The sequence below is a fragment of the Oncorhynchus tshawytscha genome, linkage group LG18 (genome assembly GCF_018296145.1).
Source record: "Oncorhynchus tshawytscha isolate Ot180627B linkage group LG18, Otsh_v2.0, whole genome shotgun sequence".
Classification (NCBI taxonomy): Eukaryota; Metazoa; Chordata; class Actinopteri; order Salmoniformes; family Salmonidae; genus Oncorhynchus; species Oncorhynchus tshawytscha.
This window is the reverse complement of record NC_056446.1, coordinates 23,154,520-23,179,862: the sequence shown is the minus strand read 5'-3', so window position 1 is coordinate 23,179,862 and position 25,343 is coordinate 23,154,520. Positions and strand designations below refer to the sequence as shown.

Genomic DNA, 25,343 nt, shown 5'->3' with positions numbered 1-25,343 from the left:
TGTGTTGTAGATACTGGAGTGTGTGTGTGTGTCATCTGTGCCACAGGAGCTGGTCTAAGTGTGTGTGTGTGTGTATTACTTGTGCAGGTGTGTCCAGTGTGTAGATGTGTTCTCCGCAGACGTTGTAGAACTTGACGACGGCGTTTCTGGTGGGAGGTAGACAGGAGGAGTCGGGGGGCAAGACAGCTCTCTCCATCCCAGCCACGGCCAGGAGATCCCCCTGAGAACACCACTGGACTACCACATCTACCACACACAGAGAAGAGAATACATGAAGAGTTTACACACACACAAAACACTTACCCTTAAGAACACCACTGACCAATGTGGGTGATATAGGCCTAGAAAGCAGAAGATAGTGAGAATCTGTTTTTTCCCCCCAGGTTGCCTAAATCCAAACAAAATTGAGCTTAGATGCATCCCGCTTCCATTGATCGTCCTTAAGAAGTTTCTATAACTTGATTGGAGTCCACCTGTGGTAAATTCAATTGATTGGACATGATATGGAAAGGCACACACCTATCTACAGTTGAAGTCGGAACTTTTTCACAATTCCTGACATTAAATCCAAGTAAAAATTCCCTGTCTTAGGTCAGTTAGGATCACCACCTTATTTTAAGAATGTGAAATGTCAGAATAATAGTAGAGAGAATGATTTATTTCAGCTTTTATTTCTTTCATCACGTTCCCAGTGGGTCAGAAGTTTACATACACTCAATTAATATTTGGTAGCATTGCCTTTAAATTGCTTAACTTAGGTCAAACATTTTGGGCCTCAATAAGTTTCCCACAATAAGTTGGGTGAATTTTGGCCCATTCCTCCTGACAGAGCTGCTGTAACTAAGTCAGGTTTGTAGGCCTCCTTGCTCACACACGCTTTTTCAGTTCTGCCCACAAATGTTCTGTAGGATTGAGGTAAGGGCTTTGTGATGGCCACTCCAATACCTTGACTATGTTGTCCTTAAGCCATTTTGCCAACTTTGGAAGTATGCTTTGGGTAATTGTCCATTTGGAAGACCCATTTACAACCAAGTATTAACTTCCTGACTGATGTCTTGAGATGTTGCTTCAAGATATCCACATAATTGTCCTTCCACATGATGCCATCTATTTTGTGAAGTGCAACAGTCCCTCCTGTAGCAAAGCACCCCCACAACATGATGCTGCCATCCCCGTGCTTCACAGTTGGGATGGTGTTCTTCGGCTTGCAAGCCCCCCCCTTTTTCCTCCAAACATAACGAAGGTCATTATGGCCAAACAAATCTATTTCTGTATCATCAAACCAGAGGATATTTCTCCAAAAAGTACGATCTTTGTCCTCATGTGCAGTTGCAAACCGTAGTCTGGCTTTTTCTATGGCGGTTTTGGAGCAGTGGCTTCTTCCTTGCTGAGCGGCCTTTCAGGTTATGTCGATATAGGACTAATTTTTACTGTGGATATAGATACTTTTGTACCTGTTTCCACCAGCATCTTCACAAAGTCCTTTGCTGTTGTTCTGGGATTGATTTGCACTTTTCGCACCAAAGTACGTTCATCTCTAGGAGACAGAACATGTCTCCTTCCTGAGCGGTATGACGGCTGCGTGGTCCCATGGTGTTTATACTTGTGTACTATTGTTTGTACAGATGGATGTGGTACAGTCAGGCATTTGGAAATTGCTCCCAAGGATGAACCAGACTTGTTGATGTCTACATTTTTTCCCCCTGAGGTCTTGGCTGATTTCTTTTGATTTTCCCATGATGTCAAGCAAAGAGGCACTGAGTTTGAAGGTAGGCCATGAAATACATCCACAGGTACACCTCCAATGGACTCAAATGATGTCAATTAGCCTATCAGAAGTTTCTAAAGCCATTACACCATTTTCTGGAATTTTCCAAGCTGTTTAAAGGCACATTCAACTTAGTGTATGTAAACTTATGACCCACTGGAATTGTGATACAGTGAATTATAAGGGACATAATCAGTCTGTAAACAATTGTTGGAAAAATGACTTGTGTCATGCACAAAGTAGATGTCCTAACCGACTTGCCAAAACTATAGTTAAGAAAAAAATGTATGGAGTGGTTGAAAAACACGTTTTAATGACTCCAACCTAAGTGTATGTAAGCTTCCGAATTCAACTGTATATAAGGTCCCACAGTTGACAGTGCATGTCAGAGCAAAAACCAAGCCATGAATTGTCAGTAGAGCTCCGAGATTGTGTCGAGTTACAGATTTAGGGAAGTGTAAAAACACATTTCTGGAGCATTGAAGGTCCCCAAGAACACAGTGGCCTCCATTCTTAAATGGAAGAAGTTTGGAACCACCAATGGGTGTTTATAGCGTTTATGAAGGCTGCCTACTTGTTGAACTTGTCAGATATCACTACACACTTTGTTTTTATACAGTTGACACAGATGTTGTTTTTGTTTTGCTAGCCAGTAAAGACCATTTTTAAATTAGACTCTTGCTAGAACTGGCAGCCTGGCCAAACTGAGCAATCGGGTGAGAAGTGCCTTGGTCAGTGAGGTGACCAAGAACCTGATGGTCACTCTGACAGAGCTCCAGAGTTCCTCTGTGGAGATGGGAGAACCTTCCAGAAGGACTTCCATCTCTGCAGCACTCCACCAATCAGGCCTTTAATGTAGAGTGGCTAGACAGAAGCCACTCCTCAGTAAAAGCCATGACCGCTAGCTTGGTGTTTGCAAAAAAGGCACCTAAAGGACTCTCAGACCATGAGAAAAAATATTCTCTGGTCTGATGAAACCAAGAATGAACTCTTTGGCCTGAATGCCTAGAGTCATGTCTGGAAGAATCCTGGCACCATCCCGATGGTGAAGCATGGTGGTGGCAGCATTGTGGGGATGTTTTTCAGTGGCAGGGACTGGGAGACAAGTCAGGGTCGAGGGAAAGATGAACGGAGCAAAGTACAGAGAGATCCTTGATGAAAACCTGCTCTAGAGCGTTCAGGACCTCAGACTGGGGAAAAGGCTCACCTTCCAACAGGACAACGACCCTAAGCACATAGCTAAGACAATGCAGGAGTGGTTTCGGAACAAGTCTCTGAATGTCCTTGAGTGGCCCCGCCAGAGCCCGGAATTGAATCTGATCGAACATCTCTGGAGACACCTGAAAATAGCTGTGCAGCGACGCTCCCCATCCAATCTGACAGAGCTTGAGCGGATCTGCAGAGAAGAATGGAGAAACTCTCCAAATACAGGTGTGCCAAGCTTGTAGCATCATACCCAAGAAGATTTGAGGCTGGAATCGCTGCCAAAGGTGCTTCAACAAAGTACTGAGTAAATGTTCTGAATACTTTTGTAAATTTGATATTTAATTTATTTATTGCAAAAATGTCTAATAACCTGTTTTTGCTTTGTCATTTTGGAGTATTGGGTGTAGATTGATGAGGGAAGGGAAAAAAACTCTTAAGGTATAGGGGGCAGCATTTTCAGTTTTGGATAAATAGCGTGCCCAATATCAAATTCCTGCTACTCATGCCAGGAATATAAGATATGCATATTATTAGTAGATGTGGATAGAAAACACTGAAGTTTCTAAAACTGTTTGAATCATGTCTGTGAGTATAACAGAACTTATGTAGCTGGCAAAACCCCGATGACTAACAGTTCAGATCTTTTTTTTTGGTCTCTCTCTGTTCTCTGACCTGTTATTGCCAAGGGATATTTCTTAGGAACCTGTTTTCAGTTCCTACCGCTTCCACTGGATGTCACCAGTCTTTGGAATTTGGTTGATGTTATTCATTTGTGCCACGAAGAAGAAGCACATCCAGGAACAACGTTACACTATTGAGAGTTGCGCAAGACGTAAAAAAGGAGCATGGTTTGTTTACTTCCTGTATTGAAAACAGATTGCCCCGTCTACAATTTGATCGATTATTAACGTTTAAAAATACCTAAAGTTGTATTACAAAAGTCGTTTGAAATATTTTGGCAAAGTTTATAGGCAACTTTTGAAATATTTTGTAGTGATGTTGCGTTTTTTGGAAACTGTTTTTTTTGGGGGGGATCAAACGCGTCAAATAAATGGACATTTGGATATATATGGACGGAATTAATCGAACAAAAGGACCAATTGTGATGTTTATGGGACATATTGGAGTGCCAACAAAATAAGCTCGTCAAAGGTAATGCATGTTTTATATTTTATTTCTGCGTTTTGTGTAGCGCCTGCAGGGTTGAAATATGCTACTCTCTTTGTTGACATTGTGCTATCATCAGATAATAGCTTCTTATGGTTTCGCCGAAAAGCTTTTTAAAATCTGACATGTTGGCTGGATTCACAACAAGTGTAGCTTTAATTGAGTATCTTACATGTGTGATTTAATGAAAGTTTGATTTTTATATCATATTTTGAATTTGCCGCGCTGCATTTTCCCTGTCTTTTTTCTTCAAGTGGGACGCAAACGTCCCCTATACCATAAGAAGTTAATAAATTTAACGTAACAAAATGTGGAAAAGGTCAAGGGCTCTGAACACATTCCGAATGCACTGTACATGTCCAAAAAAAAGCATTGGATTGGTGTAAACATGGGCGAGTTTCCTTCCACCATATTTTTTTGCACCAGACTCAGCACAGTCACATTGAGATTGACTTCATAATTTAAAGGGCCAATCAGCAGTTGAAACAAAGTGTCATCCTCGCCACTGCTTCGGTAAAAAGCTGAGGGATGGGGCTGGAGAAATGTAACCACTTAAAATTCATAGACAGAGCTATGAATGCAAGGACTGACCATCCATGATATCAAAATGATAGTTTTAACCATTTACTTTGTTTACAAACATTGTAGTAAAACAAGCTTATATTTGGGGTTCTGATGAGGAACAACAGCTGAATCTACACTCTTGAGACATAAGTTATAGTCTTCAAGAATCAATGGATGTAGCAACTGCTGACTGCCCCTTTAAACCTAACCTATGACCTGCCCCATCATCACCTTATGTATGATGGGAAACCCAGCCCAGGTCAGTTTCATAGCGTAGCATAGCTTATGCTGCCCCCCAGATAACAACACCCACCCCCAGATAACAACACCCACCCCCAGATAACAACACCCACCCCCAGATAACAACACCCCCTGAAAATACAAAATAAACTACACAACACAAATGGCTCTTAGCCTGGCCCGCGCATGCTTTCTGACCCAAACAATAAAACTGAAACTTAATAATGTAAAAAATGAAATAGAAAAACTTTTATACAACTGAAACTAAATAGAAACTAGCAAATCAGGTCTAAAACTAACTGAAAAATCTAAAAACCAATAGAAAAAAGAAAAAAAATTAAATCTATAATAACCTTGATACAAACACACATACCTTTTAGGCCAGTGTGGATAAGAGTGGGAGAGAGGTCATCATAGTTGTTCATCAGGCTGATGTCTCCAGAGGTGAAGCTGACCGTCAGCAGAGGCTTCAAACGTTGGACTGTGGAGACAAAGACCACAACAAGACCAGGTCAGAGAGAGGGATACCACAACACAACCACAGAAACAAAGACAAACACAACCAGATAAAGACAGAGGGGGAGGTCAACAGGGTGAAACAAAACCAGGTCAACCATGATCCTATTCTGATTCTATTTCAGAGAGACTGACAATCCGACTAAGACAAATTGCTCTTTCTTATATTTTCTGGAATTCAGACCAAATGCAAGCATTCCCTGTATTATACGTTGATAGCTTCTTAGCAACCAAGTCAGAGGATGGTGTGATCAATATGCATTTCCAGTGGGCCATAAAATTGATTGAGAGTGAGGGACACCGTGTGTGTGTGTGTGTGTGTGTGTGTGTGTGTGTGTGTTAAGGGAGGGGTAGTGGGACACAAGGACATTTCTGCATCTTTGGCAGCTGCTCCTAGTGATTAATCTTGGGGTAGTGATCTCTACTGTGTCCTATTCAAAAGCACAAAGACACCCATGCATCTCACCTTAGTACCATCCATCCACTCTCTCAGGGCTATAAATAACACACCTTCATAAAACACAGCCACCGCTGCTTTGTACACCATGTAAATCTTGGGTGCCTTAAAGGGACTAAGGACAACTATCGTGACTGTTCTGTATTAGTCCGTGGTTTATGTGAACATACGATCAGTGAAGAAGGACCAGGAGGTTTAACTAAACATGAGGAACTGATCAGGTCATGTTGTCAGGAAAAAATGTCAAGGTTCCATCCTACTCTCCGCATTGTGCTACGCTATGAAACTGACCTGGGTTGGGTTCCCCAAAAACATTGTGGCACTAAGATCATCTTAATGCCATTGAAACTAAGTGCTACAATGCTTTTGGGAAACCGAGCCCTGTACTAAAAAGTGTGTGATATACTGGTTGTATCGTTTAGTTAGAAGTAACGCTACAGTGTCATGGTGTAGCAAATATATCAATGTAATCTTTGCAGTCAGACAGCAGCAGAAGGCCTGGCATCTTCAACCAGCGCCTTGAGAGTCATTCGCTAGCCTGCCCTTCCCGCAGATAATTTCTCAGCGCCAATCAATTACCAGCGACTTTTTTAAATTAGTGAATTAGAGCATAATTACCGTTCCAGCTAAGGCAAGCACTTTTGAACTTTACTACACACGGACTGACCAGACTCTAAACACATCACCGGGGGAGGCTGGCCCAGGCATCGATGCAACCAATGAGACGCAATAAAAACACGTTAAAAAAACAGTGCACATAAAATGGAGGCCGTTATGTGAGCTGCTAATCATGCACATCACTTCCCAATGAGGCTGAGAGGTGTTCCACCAAAGAAATTCTTACCAAACCAAAGACCAGGGGAGATGCAGGAAACAGACAGGTTTGTGTAACACACGGGTCTCTCTAACAAAGGCCTATTAAAACAGTTATATCACATATCGGCCCCTTGGTTAAACTGGTAACGTGGCTGTACAGTACTGCTTCCAGGCCATTGGAGGGATGAGGGGAGTTGGTTTTGACAAGAGCCATTGAATTAGGGTAAAATGATGATTCAAATGTACAAATTTGTAGCAGTGGGGGGTAAACCCACGGGGCCCCTGGATAATTTTTATGTAGGACTGAGAAGCTCAGTTCTGGTGACATTAAAAAAAGGATATTCTACTCCAAATGAATGAAAAATTAATTCTGATGACACCCTTTAAATGACAATTTCCACTTCCAGAAATGAGCCCAATAACATAAACCACATTATCATCCAACCATTTCATGCGGATGAATTACCTGATTCATGAAAATAATCACGACCTGGCTGATGGAAACATGAAATGCCGGTAAAATGTTATAAATGCCGACAGACAATTTGTTTGTTCGTTCGACGTGGTGTGATCTTTTTGTCATGTGATGATGTTTGTGTGGTCCACCCACTACGATTGGGGAAAGCATGCAGTTTATTAGGCTACATATGAAATAAGTTATAATGATCTTCACAGGATTAGTGAATGTATAAGGTGATGAGCTTGATGCTCCAATAAATATCGAGGGTCTTATTCTGGTGACATGATGATCGATGCTTGCCTACCGTTTGACAAATAAATAATATCACTGTTTGCAATAATCTCATAATGTAGGTAGTCTACCCACACAGCATCTGTGAGCTGTTGGCTAGAGAGCATGAGCCAAGACCAGAGTAGCACCTTTGTTATATAAAGCATTTTTCTGACAAAACCATCTGAAGATTTGAAAATGCGATTTAACTTGTATTTTTCCATTCGGTATATGGGAATTTAATGGCAAAAGTTATTTCTATGTGCACTACCTTTTCAGGCACAGCCATTTATCTGCAAAAGTAGGTTTGATAGAAACACATCCCTGGTGGGAAAATGTACATATTGCTTTATGCAGATTATCGAATATTCGCATCAAAATCTGTTGCAAATTTGACGGAAACCTAGCTGTATTGGTAAAATGATTTACATATTGAACCATGCACATAGCGATTGTATGGTCCATATTATCAGGTATGCTATTAGCAATAAACATTATCACCTGTAGCTCAACTACATCATAAACAATTAATGAACATGCACCTGTGGAACGGTCGTTAAGACACGAACAGCTTACAGACAGTAGGCAATTAAGGTCACAGTTCTGAAAACTTAGGACACTAAAGAGGCCTTTCTACTGAGTCTGAAAAACATCAAAAGAAAGACACCCAGGGTCCCTGCTCATCTGCGTGAACATGCCTTAGGCATGAGGACTGCAGATGTGGCCAGAGAGACAGGGCGGACAGCTGATCGTCCTTGCAGTGGCAGACGACGTGTTACAGCACCTGCACAGGATTAGTACATCTGAACATCACACCTGCGGGACAGGTACAGGATAGCAACAACAACTGCCCGAGTTACACCAGGAATGCACATTCCCTCCATCAGTGCTCAGACTGTCCGCAATAGGCTGAGAGAGGCTGGACTGAGGGCTTGTAAGCCTGTAAGGCAGGTCCTCAACAGATCACCGGCAACAACGTTGCCTATGGGCACAAACCCACCATCGCTGGACCAGACAGAACTGTCAAAAAGTGCTCTTTACTGACGAGTCGCGGTTTTGTCTCACCAGGGGCGATGGTCGGATTTGCATTTATCGTCGAAGGAATGATCGTTACACCGAGGCCTGTACTCTGGAGCGGGATGAAGTGGAGGGTCCGTCATGGTCTGGGGCGGTGTGTCACAGCATCATCGGACTGAGCTTGTTGTCATTGCAGGCAATCGCAACACTGTGCATTACAGGGAAGATATCTTCCTCCCTCATGTGGTACCCTTCCTGCAGGCTCATCCTGACATGACCCTCCAGCATGACAATGCCACCAGCCATACTGCTCATTCTGTGCGTGATTTCCTGCAAAACAGGAATGTCAATGTTCTGCCATGGCCAGCGAAGATCCCAGATCTCAATCCCATTGAGCATGTCTGGAACCTGTTGGATCTGGGACCTGTTGCATCGGAGGGTGAGGGCTAGGGCCATTCCCTCCAGAAATGTCCGGGAACTTGCAGGTGGAAGAGTGGGGTAACATCTCAAATCTGGTGCAGTCCATGAAGAGGAGATGCACCGGAGTACTTAATGCAGCTGCCACACCAGATACTGACTGTTATTTCCTTTGTTCAGGGACACGTTATTCAATTTCTGTTAGTCACATGTCTGTGGAACTTGTTCAGTTTATGTCTCAGTTGTTGAATCTTATGTTCATACAATATTTACCTGTTGGCACTAGGGGGCCGTATTTTCATTTTTGGGGAAAAAATGTTCCCGTTTTAAACGGGATATTTTGTCAGGACAAGATGCTAGAATATGCATATAATTGACAGCTTTGGATAGAAAACTCTCTAATGTTTCCAAAACTGTAAAGATATTGTCTGTGAGTATAACAGAACTGATGTTGCAGGCGAAAGCCTGAGAAAAATCCAATCCGGAAATGCCCCAGGTTTTGAAAGCGCTGCCTTCCAATGAGTCCCTATTCAGCTGTGAATGTGCCATCAACGAGTTTACGCTTTCTACGTATTCCCCAAGGTGTCTACAGCCTTGTGACGTAGTTTTGCGCATTTCTGTTGAAGAATAGCCGTAGGCGGCCACATTGCGTAAGTGGTCACATGGTGGCTCCGAGAGAGATTCTCACGTAAAATACAGAGGCAGCCATTACTCCAATCGGTCCTACTGAAAAACTAATTGTCCCGACGGATATATTATCGAATAGATATTAGAAAAACACCTTGAGGATTGATTATAAACAACGTTTGCCATGTTTCTGTCGATATTATGGAGCTAATTTGGAATATTTTTCACCGTTGGGGTGACTGCAATTTCCGGGCGATTTCTCAGCCAAACGTGAAGAACAAACGGAGCTATTTCGCCTACAAAAATAATATTTTGGGAAAAAATGAACTTTGGCTATCTACCTGGGAGTCTTGTGAGTGAAAACATCCGAAGTTCAAAGGTAAACGATTTAATTTGATTGCTTTTCTGATTTTCATGACAAGTTTGCCTGCTGCTAGCAAGGCTATGATAAACTTACACAAATGCTTGTCTAGCGTTGGCTGTAAAGCATATTTTGAAAATCTGAGATGACAGGGTGATTAACAAAAGGCTAAACTGTGTTCCAATATATTTCACTTGTGATTTTCATGAATAGGAAGATTTTTGTCAGTTGCGTTATGCTAATTAGTGTCAGGCGATGATTACGCTCCCGGACCCGGGTTTGAGAGTCACAAGAAGTTTTAAGTTTGCTGAAAATAAACGCAGTTGACAGTGAGAGGACGTTTCTTTTTTTGCTGAGTTTATTTTAACTGGTTAGCATCCTATTGATGAATTGAATGTCCCAAAAAATCCATACCTGTACTTCTCACAGAAACCACTTCCATGTCACAATTTTCCCACACAACACTTTCCCTGGTTGCCACTACTCTTGCTCAACAAAGAAATATAATTTGTTGTCACAATCTTTTAGGTCACTTAAATTATTTATTTTTTTAAACAAAAAAAAAAAATATATATATATATATATTTAGGTAGGGTATTTAGGTACCCCAAGTTACCCGACAATTGTCCCGGGTTGCATTTAGCCCCACTCTCCCCTATGCACTCACAGTGAATTGCAGAGCAGTAATGTGCTTTACCATGCCTCTGCTAAAAACACCAGGTTTAAAATGGTGCAGTTCGCCCATATTTAGGAGTTAAGAAATACATAAAGTAGGAATGGAAAGCTGGAAGATCCCCCCTCTTTTTAACAAAGGCCATTAAAACGTCTGTTTCCCCCGCGATAGCAAGAATTGTTGTGCACTGACTGCTTGTTAGAATGCATGTTTCCCTCCCTATGGCCCTCGTAACTTGAATGAGCCTCAAGAGGAATATTTCTCTCGCAAAGAACATACAACAAGCCAAATAGATAAACAGAAGCTATTCTACTCCAGTGTAGTTTGATTTTTCTATTCATTACTAGTTTTGTTTGCAGACAAAAAGTAAATGTGGACTGTTCTAGCATCTTCAAAGTGTACCTTCGCAGAAATATTTAATGTTGCATATTTACTTTTCCCCCACATGGCAGCAATAATTTTGCCGTGGCACAGAGCCACATGTAAATGACTGCAGCGAAAAGACTGAATTGAAAGTAACATTTAATTCTATGTAACCTGAAAGCCGTATGGTTGGGGTTATGGAAGTTCACTCAGAATCCCATTTGTTTTTTTGATAGGGTTGCACTGAGCCACCATATAAAACATGACATTGGGGGCCATATTATCCATAAATCAGTTTCCACGACAAAGGCCCAGACTGGCGGTCACTAGGGTGGCAGTGTGACGCACAACCAGGGGTCCGGTGATGTGTGACTTTGACAGCTGTCCGCCACCATCCCCAAAACCAAGTCAGCTATTAGGACCTCCTTTGTCAAATATCAGCCCTATGTCGCACACGTCCTCCCCGCGCCCACTGTGTCCCCTACTATCCTCACTCTGCTCTATCCCCCCCTCTTTCTCCGTCTATCTGTTCCCTCCCTCCGCTCGGTCACACTCGTTTGTTTTTAGTGGCCTCTTGAGTCCCTGTCCCCTACTCCCCCACAGTCTGGGAGTGGATTGCTTTAATAGACTGAGCTCGATGCAGTCCAATGATCACGGTCCCATTTCCTACCGTTAATTAGTTGGCCCACAGGGAGTTACAAAGCAGTGTGCATGTGAAATGAGTGTCACAAATGACATGCATGTCAAATCATTTAAAAGTTAAATTCTATATATAAACTATGAAGCATTAGGGATCCAATGTCAATATTTTCATACACATTTCCTAAAATTGGATGTTGGGGTTATATTGCTTCAGGGTCACTTCTCTCAATCATACCCCATTTGACCTTTCTTAAAAACAGGGCATCATAGCAGGTCACTGGAAGAGAGATATAATGTGAAAATTTGAGAAAGAGAGGAGGAAAAATTAGAGGAGAACAGATGGCCACACATCTGCTTTCATCTGCACAGAGGGAGGTACCCAGCTGGACCCAACGCTTCCCTGGAATTCTGCTCCCAACAGGCATCATGTCTTATCAACGAACCTAAACCTATTACAGATTAAAATTGTATTCTATGGCGGATTAAACTCTCATGCTGTGTACTAGTATTTCTGTCCTGCCAGATTAGTAAATCATAACCCTGGTGAGGAGACAGGAAGACAACAGATTGAGAGGAGAGTGCCTGCTGTGACCATAGGCTGCCTGTTACTGTAGCTTGAAGGGGGGCATAAACAGAGGATTCTGGAGGGAGAGGATTTGTACCTTTCAGGTTTGGGAAGGGGGTGGACTGTACCTGTAAAGGTGTGTGGGTAGGGCCTAAGGGGTGTAACTGGGGCGTAGATTGGGTAAGGATTGTAAGAGTAGTGTACCTTGTGGTGGTGTGTAGTCGTCAGAGTCTGTGTCGCTCTCGCTGCTGTCCTCCACCAGGAAGCTGGGGTAGTTCCATGACATGCTGACAATGCCGTCTGACTCGTGCAGCAGGATGTGGGCCAGCATGCGCCCGTGGCAGTCCATCACGATCACCTGGCCGTCCGCAGTACCAAACAATACCTGCAGGGGGAGAGACATGACAACACAGTTACACAGAACCAGGGAGGGACACCAATGGTTAAGTCATCTTTGTCCTAGAATCTGGAATAGAATACAACTTTTATTGTCCATATGTTACAGCGAACAATGGACATGTGTCTTGGCCCTAAAATCTAGTATAGGATATTCCTGTCTACTAATAATAATGAAAGTGCAGCGCTAGAGAGATGATCAGCTGGAGAGACAGAAACAAACTCTCCAACAAACTAAACTGAGCTGACATCGTGTCAGAGCACAGACAAACAAAAAAACCCTCCTCCCTAAGACAGATCATGTAGATAAGCAGTCCGACTCGGAGCTGGGCGGCAGGGAGTCCGACTCGGAGCTGGGCGGCAGGGAGCCCGACTCGGAGCTGGGCGGCAGGGAGCCCGACTCGGAGCTGGGCGGCAGGGAGTCCGACTCGGAGCTGGGCGGCAGGGAGCCCGACTCGGAGCTGGGCGGCAGGGAGCCCGACTCGGAGCTGGGCGGCAGGAGCCCGACTCGGAGCTGGGCGGCAGGGAGCCCGACTCGAGCTGGGCGGCAGCTGGGCGGCAGGGAGCCCGACTCGGAGCTGGGCGGCAGGGAGCCCGACTCGGAGCTGGGCGGCAGGGAGCCCGACTCGGAGCTGGGCGGCAGGGAGCCCGACTCGGAGCTGGGCGGCAGCTGGGCGGCAGGGAGCCCGACTCGGAGCTGGGCGGCAGGGAGCCCGACTCGGAGCTGGGCGGCAGGGAGCCCGAGGGCTGGGCGGCAGGGAGCCCGACTCGGAGCTGGGGCAGGGAGCCCGAGGCTGGGCGGCAGGGAGCCCGACTCTGGGCGGCAGCTGGGCGGGCAGGGAGCCCGAGTGGGCCAGGGAGCCCGACTCGGAGCTGGGCGGCAGGGAGTCCGACTCGGAGCTGGGCGGCAGGGAGTCCGACTCGGAGCTGGGCGGCAGGGAGTCCGACTCGGAGCTGGGCGGGCAGGAGTCCGACTCGGAGCTGGGCGGCAGGGAGTCCGACTCGGAGCTGGGCGGCAGGGAGTCCGACTCGGAGCTGGGCGGCAGGGAGTCCGACTCGGAGCTGGGCGGCAGGGAGTCCGACTCGGAGCTGGGCGGCAGGGAGTCCGACTCGGAGCTGGGCGGCAGGGAGTCCGACTCGGAGCTGGGCGGCAGGGAGTCCGACCGACTCGGAGCTGGGCGGCAGGGAGTCCGACTGGGCTGGGCGGCAGGGAGTCCGACTCGGAGCTGGGCGGCAGGGAGTCCGACTCGGAGCTGGGCGGCAGGGAGTCCGACTCGGAGCTGGGCGGCAGGGAGTCCGACTCTGGGCGGCAGCTGGGCTGGGCGGCAGGAGTCCGACTCGGAGCTGGGCGGCGGGGAGTCCGACTCGGAGCTGGGCGGCAGTGAGTCCGACTTGGAGCTGGGCAGCAGTGAGTCCGACTTGGAGCTGGACGATATGGCCAAAAATCCATGTCGTACTAAATTGCCGGAATAGATGTGTGGTTCAAGCCCTGAATGCTGATTGGCTGACAGCCGTGGTATATCAAACCGTATACCCAGGGTATAACAAAACATATATGTATTTTTATTGCTCTAATTACATTGGTAAACAGTTTATAATAGTAATAAGGCACCTCTGGGATTTGTGGTATATGGCCAATATACCACGGCTAAGGGATGTATCCAGGCACTCTGCCTCGCGTCGTGCATAAGAACAGCCCTAGCCGTGGTATATTGGCCATATACCACACACCCTTGGGCCTTATTTCTTAAATAAAACAATACGTTTATAACATTTAAGTGCACCAGTTTATTATCCTTTAAACTACTACTCCAAGTTTGATGGTTGTAGCCATATTAGCAAACGTATTTAATTTCAAACTTTTCTAATATAGGGTACTTACCGTAATAATAAACAATATCAGCAAAATGCCTGCTCACCCCAAATGGTGGAACTAAAATACTGTGGCTGTGGAAAAACACTTTGTCTTCCTTCCATCATGATCACAGAAATTGTTAGAACCTGGAGTTTTTCCTGGTCAGGTAAGATCACATTATCAGGAAAAACTACTGACCCTAGTCAGTGACCACTTTCATTTTAATGTTCATAAAGAAGCAGTGTCAAGGATTTAAATGTATGACGAGTTACTGTATAATACATAACAAATAACAGAGCATAATACATATTATATATTAATATAACTAACAAATATACATGAATATAGCATGCACAGAATCAGTCAAAAGTTGACACCTACTCATTCAAGGCTTTATTTTTTAAACTATTTTTCTACATTGTGGAATAGTGAAGACATCAAAACTATGAAATAACACATATGGAATCATGTAGTAACCAAAAAAGTGTTAAACAAATCAAAATATATTTTAGATTCTTCAAAGTAGACACCCTTTGCGTTGATGACAGCTTTGCACATTCTTGGCATTCTCTCAATCAGCTTCACCTGGAAAGCTTTTCCAATAGTCTTGAAGGAGTTCCCACATCCTTCACTCTGCGGCCCAACTCACCCAAAACCATCTCAAATTGGTTGACGTCGACCGATTGTGGAGGCCAGGTCATCTGATACAGCACTCCATCACTCTCCTTCTTGGTCAAATAGCCCTTACACAGCCTGGAGTGCGTTGGGTCATTGTCCTGTTGAAAAACAAATGATGGCGTATCGCTGAAGAATGCTGTGGTAGCCATGTTGGTTAAGTGTGCCTTGAATTCTAAATAAATCCTTGACAGTGTCACCAGCAAAGCAACCCCACACCTCCTCCATGCTTCACCGTGGGAACCACACATGCGGAGATCATCCGTTCACCTACTCTGCATCTCACAAAGACACGGCAGTTGGAACCATAAAATCTCAAATTTGGACTCGAAATGACAGATTTCCACCTGTCTGATGTCCATTGCGCGTGTTTCTTCTTATTGTTGTCCATTAGTAGTGGTTTCGACCATCTCGGCCTGATTCACACAGTCTCCTCTAAACAGTTGATGTTGAGATGTGTCTGTTACTTGAACTCCGTGAAGCATTTATTTGGGCTGCAATTTCTGTGGCTGCTAACTCTAATGAACGTATCCTCTGCAGCAGAGGTAACTCTGGGTCTTCCATTCCTGTGGCAGTCCTCATGAGAGCCAATTTCATCATAGCGCTTGATGGCTTTTGCGACTGCACCTGAAGAAACTTTCAAAGTTCTTGAAATGTTCTGGATTGACTGACCTTCATGTCTTAAAGTAATGATGGACTGTTGTTTCTCTTTGCTTATTTGAGCTGTTCTTGCCATAATATGGACTTGGTATTTTTACCAAATAGGGCTATCTTCTGTATACCACCCCCTACCAGGTCACAACACAACCAATTGGCTCAAACGCATTAGGAAGGAAAGAAATTCCACAAATGAACTTTTAACAAGGCACATCTGTTAATTGAAATGTGTTCCAGGTGACTACCTCGTGAAGCTGGTTGAGAGAATGCCAAGAGTGTGCAAAGCTGTCATCAAGGCAAAGGGTGGCTACTTTGAAGAATCTCAAATATAAAATATATTTGGATTTGTTTAACAATGTATTGGTTACTTCAAGATTCCATATGTTAAACACGGCCCCCCCATCAAACCAAGGGGTCAGGTGGGTGTTACACAATGAGTGGTTCTGGAGCAAAACAGCTTCTGTGCAACATCAGGTGAGTAGTAGAGTATTAGAACTAGTTACCTGCTGGTCGTCAGGCGAGTAGTAGAACTAGTTACCTGCTGGTCGTCAGGTGAGTAGTAGAGTAGTAGAACTAGTTACTTGCTGGTCGTCAGGTGAGTAGTAGAGTATTATAACTAGTTACCTGCTGGTCGTCAGGTGAGTAGTAGAACTAGTTACCTTCTGGTCGTCAGGTGAGTAGTAGAACTAGTTACATTCTGGTCGTCAGGTGAGTAGTAGAGTAGTAGAACTAGTTACCTGTTGGTCGTCAGGTGAGTAGTAGAACTAGTTACCTGCTGGTCGTCAGGCGAGTAGTAGAACTAGTTACCTTCTGGTCGTCAGGTGAGTAGTAGAGTATTACAACTAGTTACCTGCTAGTCGTCAGATGAGTAGTAGAACTAGTTACCTGCTGGTCGTCAGGTGTGTAGTAGAGTAGTAGAACTAGTTACCTGCTAGTCGTCAGGTGAGTAGTAGAGTAGTAGAACTAGTTACCTGCTGGTCGTCAGGTGAGTTGTAGAGTATTAGAACTAGTTACCTGCTAGTCGTCAGATGAGTAGTAGAACTAGTTACCTTCTGGTCATCAGGTGAGTAGTAGAGTATTAGAACTAGTTACCTGCTGGTCATCGGGGGTCCAGATACCACAGGTGATCTGGCTCTCCAGGTTGATCTCTGATGACCAGTGTCTCTGGCCGCTGACCGAGCCCACCAGGACAAAGCCATCACGGTAAGAGATGAGAGCCTGGGTACCGTCATGAGACCAGGTGAAGTCACTCACCTACAGGAAAAGGGGAGGGGGGGGGTTGCAGAGAGGACAGGTCAGATACTGTACTCAATGAAGAATTTCCATTGACCATGCTTTTTAGCACAGGGCTGCATCTGAAATAGGACCCTATTCCCTATATCGGTGTTTTCCAGCTCCAGTCCTCGAGTATCCCCAATAGCAGGTAGCCTAGCAACGGCAGGTAGCCTAGTGGTTAAGAGCGTTCGAATCCCCAAGCCGACTAGTTGAAAACTCTGTTGATTGAGCAAGGCACTTAACCCCAATTGCTCCTGTAAGTTCCTCTGGATAAGAGCATCTGCTAAAATACATAAAATATAAGCACACATTTTGTTGTAGGCCCAGACAAGCACACCTGATTCAACTTGTCATGAAGCTCTCAATGAGTAGAATCAGGTGAGCTTTTCCAGGGCTACAAAAAAAAAAAGTGTTCTATTGGGGGTACTGGAGGACTAGAAATGGGGAAACACTGCCCTATATAGTGTACTACCATTGGCCCCTATTTGAGAATAGGGTACCATTTTAGATCAAGAATAGGCTTATTCCGTGTCCAGGAAACTGGCCCATAGTGTATCCCACCTGAGCCCCGCGATCGTTGACCAGCTCCACAGACCAGCGGCCCTCGTACTGGATCCACACAAAGATCCCTCCGTCTGTGTCACAAGTGGCCAGTTTCTGAAAGGGCTCGTTCCATCGCACCAGCACCACCTTGAGACACACACCACAAGACAGGAGAACTCAGAATCACATGAGCACCATTTCGCCAGAGAGCCACATTTAGACAGTGGAATAAAATACATCAAAGTGTGTTAGTCTAATTTCACCAGTGACGTAAAACAAGTCCTAATATCCTGAGTGTCTTAGATAATGAGTTTCTATCAATTTCCACTTCCTTTCATCATGCTGAGCCACTCAGAAGCAGAGAGAGGCAGAACAACTTCAGTGTCTGTCTTCTGTAACACGCTTCAACATGCTAACTCTCAAGTTATACTCCATACTCATGAACACTAAGCAAGGGGGACCATTTGCACCCCACCTGCCCCCATCCAGAACTTCACTCAATCTGGAGAGAGGGCTGAGTGATGGGGGGGTGATGATGATGGAGTGGGGACTGATTAGCTACTTTGGCTGAAGTGCTCACAGAAAGGGGGAAGAGTGTGAGGGAGAGATAAAGAGAGCGATAAAGAAAGAGATGGAGCGAGTATGAAAGCGTTAGTAGATGTGAGTAGGAGCGGTGCAGCTTGATGACCACAGAGTCAAAATGGATGATCCCACTGGCAACAGTGACTCGCAGATATATGGGCTTTTGCACTGACCCAGATGTCACTGAATAGACGGAGCTGTACGGCACTGTATCTGCGTCACGGCTCTGACCTTTAGGTAGTAACTCTGAGGAGGAGAGGGTTGGTGAACGTGCGACCGATGGTGCGTCTGCTTGTCTCATTCTAATCCTCGTCTTTCTCTCCCTCTAGTCTGTTTCTCTTACTCTCTTAATCTGCCTCCCCATCATCTATAAGTACCTAGCTGTCTGGCTAGACTGCAAACTCTCCTTCCAGACTCATATCAAACATCTCCAATCCAAAATCAAATCTGCTTTCTATTTCGCAACAAAGCCTCCTTCACTCACGCCGTAAAACTTACCCTAGTAAAACTGACTATCGTATCCTACCGATCCTCGACTTCGGCGATGTCATCTACAAAATAGCTTCCAATACTCTACTCAGCAAACTGGATGCAGTTTATCACAGTGCCATCCGTTTTGTTACTAAAGCACCTCATACCACCCACCACTGCGACCTGTATGCTCTAGTCAGCTGGCCCTCGCTACATGTTCGTCGGCAGACCCACTGGCTCCAGGTCATCTACAAGTCTATGCTAGGTAAAGCTCCGCCTTATCTCAGTTCACTGATCACGATGGCAACACCCACCCGTAGCACGCGCTCCAGCAGGTGTATCTCACTGATCATCCCTAAAGCCAAAACCTGATTTGGTCACCTTTCCTTCCAGTTCTCTGCTGCCTGCGACTGGAACGAATTGCAAAAATCTCTGAAGTTGGAGACTTTTATCTCCCTCACCAACTTTAAACATCTGCTATCTGAGCAGCTAGCCGATCGCTACAGCTGTACATAGTCCATCGGTATATAGCCCACCCAATTTACCTACCTCATCCCCATACGGTTTTTATTTGATTTACTTTTCTGCTCTTTTGCACACCAGTATCTCTACCTGCACATGTTCATCTGATAATTTATCACTTCAGTGTTAATCTGCTAAATTGTAATTATTCACTCCTATGGCCTATTTATTGCCTACCTCCTCATGCGTTTTGCACACAATGTATATAGATTATTTTTTTTCTACTATTGTTATTGACTTGTTTATTGTTTACTCCATGTGTAACCCTGTGTTGTTGTCTGTTCACACTGCTATGCTTTATCTTGGCCAGGTCGCAGTTGCAAATGAGAACTTGTTCTCAACACGTTCTGCCATCCTCCCTCGCTCCATCTCCCTCTATGCATTTAAAACACACTTCTTTCCCAACCTCAATCTCCCATTCTCACTCCCTGTTTGTCTGGTCTTCTGTAGCATGACTGCCTATTCCCAGAGGTATAATCCCATGCTTGGTGCACCTCTCCATAGACCCAAAGCACGTGGAAAATGCACACACACACACACACACACACACACACACACACACACACACACACACACACACACGTGTACAAACAGGCTTTATCAGGGCTTACACTGACTGCAGGCCCATCAGATCAGCTCCCCTATGGGCTCAGACCTAGATTACCCCGCTAGGCTCTGTCTCTCTCCATCACTCTCTGCACTCCTGTATATAGCACAGGAACCACTTCCACTAGAACACACTGTGTACAGTCACAGGTCAGAGTTGAAAACCTGTTCTGGGGTCATGACCTCCGCTCAGATACAACTTAGAGACAAGATAGGCAGAATTATAAGACAGATCTACAGAACGTGCAGATTAAGTCCCTGTCCAAGCAAATGCACTGTGTCAAACACACCTTCAAAAAGCCTGAAGAATAAAGGATGTATTCACCAGCTGTCATCAGCCCTCCCAAACACAGTGCTGTTAGTATTCATTTGTACATACATAAACCCATCATCTCCACCTCCAGCTGGGCACAACAGGTGAGCATCTGAAAACCCATCCCTTCTACAGCCTCTCCTCACAGCCTAAAGCCTGAGTAATAAGGGGTCCACTACGCTAGATTTACAGTGCTCTCCCACCCACTCACTCTGGCATAAATCCTTCTGCAGTACTATAGGCCTGTCCCCAGTACACACCCACAGGGGAGCCACAGCACAATGAGACCAGGCCTGCTGCTTTAGGGCTGGAGATAGAACTGTAGGTCCTTATAATGATATGTCTCTGTAGGGCAGGCCATTCACACACAGCTGAAAGGACCCCTATACATCATCAGGCTACAAAGTCACCAGGTGATGTGGGGGCATCAGGGCAGGGAAAGAAAGCTCATTAGGTTTTCACCGTGATGATGACACTTTCTAGAGGCATGACCAGACTACACAGACAAGGGATGAAAAAATAAATAACCAGACTGTTTTTCTAAAGGCTAGTCCAACTATTTTATTTTGGCCTATAGCCTGCTGCCACTGCACCGTCTACAACCTCACTGAAGCGAAACGTATTTGTCGGCCTGCATTATACAATCTATTACTGCAGTAGTCAGGGACACAGGCCTGTACCCCTTGATGAGATGGGGAGGAAATACAAATACAGAGATCCTGATAACAGCTTTGGTTACACACACATATACAGTACCAGTCAAAAGTTTGGGCACACCTACTCATTCAAGGGTTTCTTTATTTTTACTTTTTTCTACATTGTAGAATAATATTGAAGACATCTGGACAAGAGGAATACCTATGTGAGAATGCTGTTCATCGACTACAGCTCGGCATTTAACACCATAGTGCCCTCCAAGCTCGTCATCAAGCTCGAGACCCTGGGTCTTGACCCCGCCCTGTGCAACTGGGTACTGGACTTCCTGACGGGCCGCCCCCAGGTGGTGAGGGTAGGCAACAACATTTCCACCCCGCTGATCCTCAACACTGGGGCCCCACAAGGGTGCGTTCTGAGCCCTCTCCTGTACTCCCTGTTCACCCACGACTGCGTGGCCACGCACGCCTCCAACTCAATCATCAAGTTTGTGGACGACACAACAGTGGTAGGCTTGATTACCAACAACGACGAGACGGCCTACAGGGAGGAGGTGAGGGCCCTCGGAGTGTGGTGTCAGGAAAATAACCTCACACTCAACGTCAACAAAACTAAGGAGATGATTGTGGACTTCAGGAAACAGCAGAGGGAACACCCCCCTATCCACATTGATGGAACAGTAGTGGAGAGGGTAGTAAGTTTTAAGTTCCTCAGCGTACACATCACAGACAAACTGAATTGGTCCACCCACACAGACAGCATCGTGAAGAAGGCGCAGCAGCGCCTCTTAAACCTCAGGAGGCTGAAGAAATTCGGCTTGTCACCAAAAGCACTCAAACTTCTACAGATGCACAATCGAGAGCATCCTGTCGGGCTGTATCACCGCCTGGTACGGCAACTGCTCCGCCCACAACCGTAAGGCTCTCCAGAGGGTAGTGAGGTCTGCACAACGCATCACCGGGGCAAACTACCTGCCCTCCAGGACACCTACACCACCCGATGTCACAGGAAGGCCATAAAGATCATCAAGGACAACAACCACCCGAGCCACTGCCTGTTCACCCCGCTATCATCCAGAAGGCAAGGTCAGTACAGGTGCATCAAAGCTGGGACCGAGAGACTGAAAAACAGCTTCTATCTCAAGGCCATCAGACTGTTAAACAGCCACCACTAACATTGAGTGGCTGCTGCCAACACACTGACTCAACTCCAGCCACTTTAATAATGGGAATTGATGGGAAATTATGTAAAATATATCACTAGCCACTTTAAACAATGCTACCTAATATAATATTTACATACCCTACATTATTAATCTCATATGTATATGTATATACTGTACTCTATATCATCTACTGCATCTTTATGTAATACATGTATCACTAGCCACTAACTATGCCACTTTGTTTACATACTCATCTCATATGTATATACTGCACTCAATACCATCTACTGTATCTTGCCTATGCCGCTCTGTACCATCACTCACTCATATATCTTTATGTACATATTCTTTATCCCCTTACACTTGTGTCTATAAGGTAGTAGTTTTGGAATTGTTAGCTAGATTACTTGTTGGTTATTACTGCATTGTCGGAACTAGAAGCACAAGCATTTCGCTACACTCGCATTAACATCTGCTAACCATGTGTATGTGACAAATAAAATTTGATTTGATTTGACATCAAAACTATGAAATAACACATATGGAATCATGTAGTAACCAAAAAAGTGTAAAACGAATAAAAAATATATTTTATGTTTTAGATTCTTCAAAGTAGCCACACTTTGCCTTGATGACAGCTTTGCACACTCGTGGCATTCTCTCAAAAAACGTCATGAGGTAGTCACCTGGAATGCAATTTTAATTAACAGGTGTGCCTTATTGAAAGTTAATTTGTGGAATTTCTTTCCTTCTTAATGTGTTTGAGCCAATCGGTTGTGTTGTGACAAGGTAGGGGTGGTATACAGAAGATAGCCCTATTTGGTGAAAGACCAAATCCATATTAAGGCAAGAACAGCTCAAATAAGCAAAGAAAAACAACAGTCTATCATTACTTTAAGACAATCCGGAACATTTTAAGAACTTTTAAAGTTTATTCAAGAGCAGTCGCAAAAACCATCAAGCGCTATGATGAATCTGGCTTTCATGAGGACCGCCACAGGAAAGGAAGACCCAGAGTTACCTCTGCTGCAGAGGATAATTTCATTAGTTACCAGCCCCAGAAATTGCATCCCAAATAAATGCATCCCATATAAATACTTCACAACATCAACTGTTCAGAGGAGACTGCGTGAATCAGGCCTTCATGGTTGAATTGCTGCAAAGAAACCACTACTAAAGGGCTCCAATAATAAGAAGAGACTTGATTGGGCCAAGAAACACGAGCAATGCACAGGTGGAAATCTGTCCTTTGGTTCAATTAGTCCATATTTGCACATTTTGGTTCTAACCGCTGTGTCGCCGCATGTATGGTTCTCACCGTGAAGCATGGAAGAGATGGTGTGATGTGTGGGGGTACTGTCTGGCACACTTAACCAGCATGGCTACCACAGCATTCTGCAGCGATACGCCATCCCATCTGGTTTGTGCTTCGTGGGACCATCATTTGTTTTTCAACAGGACAATGACCGCAAACACACCTCCAGGCTGTGTAAGGGCTATTTGACCAAGGAGAGTGATGGAGTGCTGCATCAGATGACCTGGCCTCAACCCAATTGAGATGGTTTGGGATGAGTTGGACTGCAGAGTGAAGGAAAAGCAGCCAACAAGTGCTCAGCATGTGGGAACTCCTTCAAGACTATTGGAAAATAATTCCTCATGAAGCTGGTTGAGAGAATGCCAAGAGTGTACAAAGCTGTCGTCATCTAGGCAAAGGGAGGCTACTTTGATGAAACTAAAACATAATATATTTTGATTTGTTTAACACTTTTTTGGTTACTAGATGATTACATATGTGTTATTTCATAGTTTTTATGTCTTCACTATTCTACAATGCGTAAACAGTAAAAATAAAGAAAAACCCTTGAATGAATAGGTGTCCAAACTTCTGACTGGTACTGTATACACACACACGGGGAGAGCGTGAGTGTGCGTATTTAGCCCTGTGTGGGGCTGGGGGGATTAGTGTGAGCTGGTCAGGCGGCCCGAGGGGGACAGCTGAGTGCCTGGACCGCACCGTGACGCAGCGATTTAGGGGATCAGACGTCACATGGAGACAGACAGGATCAGACTTGGCAGCTACAGAACTCACAGGGCCCAGGGAAACAGCGCACTAAAACAGGACAGCCCCAGATACAGGCTAAACCAGCACAGTAGCCTAACTTTCCCTGTCCGGGGCCCTTACAAGGATTCTCATTTAAAGGGCAGGAACGGGCATACTATACCAATGTACAGCCACATAACATGAATATTACTACTAGGATATATACAGTGAGCACCAAAAGTATTGTGACCATGACGCATGTTGTTTTGGCTCTGAACACTTTGGATTTGAAATGACACAATGACTGAGGTTAAAGTGCAGAATGTCTGCTATAATTTGAGGGTATTTTTATCCATATCGAACTGTTTCGAAATTACAACACTTTCTGTATATGGTCCCCCCATTTTAAGGGAACAGTAATGTAAATGTGACAAATTCACATGTATTAAAGTTGTCAAAAGTTTAGTATAAATATCATACCCCCCAAAAAATGCTAACCTCCCTTGTTATTGTAATGGTGAGAGGTTAGCCTGTCTTGGGGGTATGATATTTGTTTGTCTATAAATTTCTCACTCATTAATCATGATTCATTCAGGATTATCCGTAATCATGGCAGTATCCACATTAATGTAGAAGTGTCTAGAAACATTATTCTTAAAACGGGAGGTCTATGTACAAAAAGTCAAAGGTTCACCCGATATGGATGAAAAAAAACTGAAATGAAAGGTGACAGTCTGTACTTTAACCGGAAGGTTGCAAGTTCAAACCCCCGAGCTGACAAAGTACAAATCTGTCGTTCTGCCCCTGAACAGGCAGTTAACCCACTGTTCCTAGGCCGTCATTGGAAATAAGAATTTGTTCTTAACTGACTTGCCTAGTTAAATAAAAGTTTTTTTTTTTTTTTTATATATTATTTTTAAACTCATAGACAGTGTGTAATTTCAAGTGCTGCAGTACAGCGCCAAAACAAAAAATGGCACTGTCCCAATACTTTTGAAGCTCACAGTAGCTAACATTCAATAAGTCTGTTCACAAAATATAAAAACAGAAAATTAAAAAAATACTTTCTCTGCCTCTCCCACTAATAACGGCATTCAGGTAACAGAGAGGCGCCAAGTTCAAATCCCCTTAACACTAATATCCTGACAACTGCAGGCCATTGACAACTTTTATCTGGAAAGTTGGCAGCAACAGCTGACAATTGGCAGGCTGGCAGTGAGTGTCATTGTGGCCCTGGCCCCTGAATGGCCCCTGCCTGTGACTCAGGGACCCAGCAGAGAACCAGCAGGGACCCATGGAGGACCCGGCCAGCTTCACTGAGGTGGCAAATCAAATAAAGGGACAACTGTACCATGCATTGCCCCAGCAGCCCAGTCAGCAGAAGGGGAGAGGACACTTGTACTGTAGAAATACAATGAATAGAACGGGCATCCCCATTCAACTTTCCAGGGTTAGAGGT

General features: G+C 44.7%; 1 protein-coding gene across 1 annotated transcript in view; it reads right to left on the bottom strand.

Moving 5' to 3' along the window:
• The window catches only part of tulp4a (TUB like protein 4a), a 55,478-nt gene that overhangs the window by 9,756 nt on the left and 20,379 nt on the right, over nucleotides 1-25,343 (bottom strand). The window contains exons 3-7 of the mRNA XM_042300506.1: nucleotides 17,549-17,677; nucleotides 16,805-16,966; nucleotides 12,334-12,514; nucleotides 5,319-5,426; nucleotides 80-246 (exon numbers count right to left, since the gene is read on the bottom strand). Coding sequence (XP_042156440.1) covers nucleotides 80-246; nucleotides 5,319-5,426; nucleotides 12,334-12,514; nucleotides 16,805-16,966; nucleotides 17,549-17,677 — 747 coding nt within the window. The remainder of the gene's footprint in view (nucleotides 1-79; nucleotides 247-5,318; nucleotides 5,427-12,333; nucleotides 12,515-16,804; nucleotides 16,967-17,548; nucleotides 17,678-25,343) is intronic.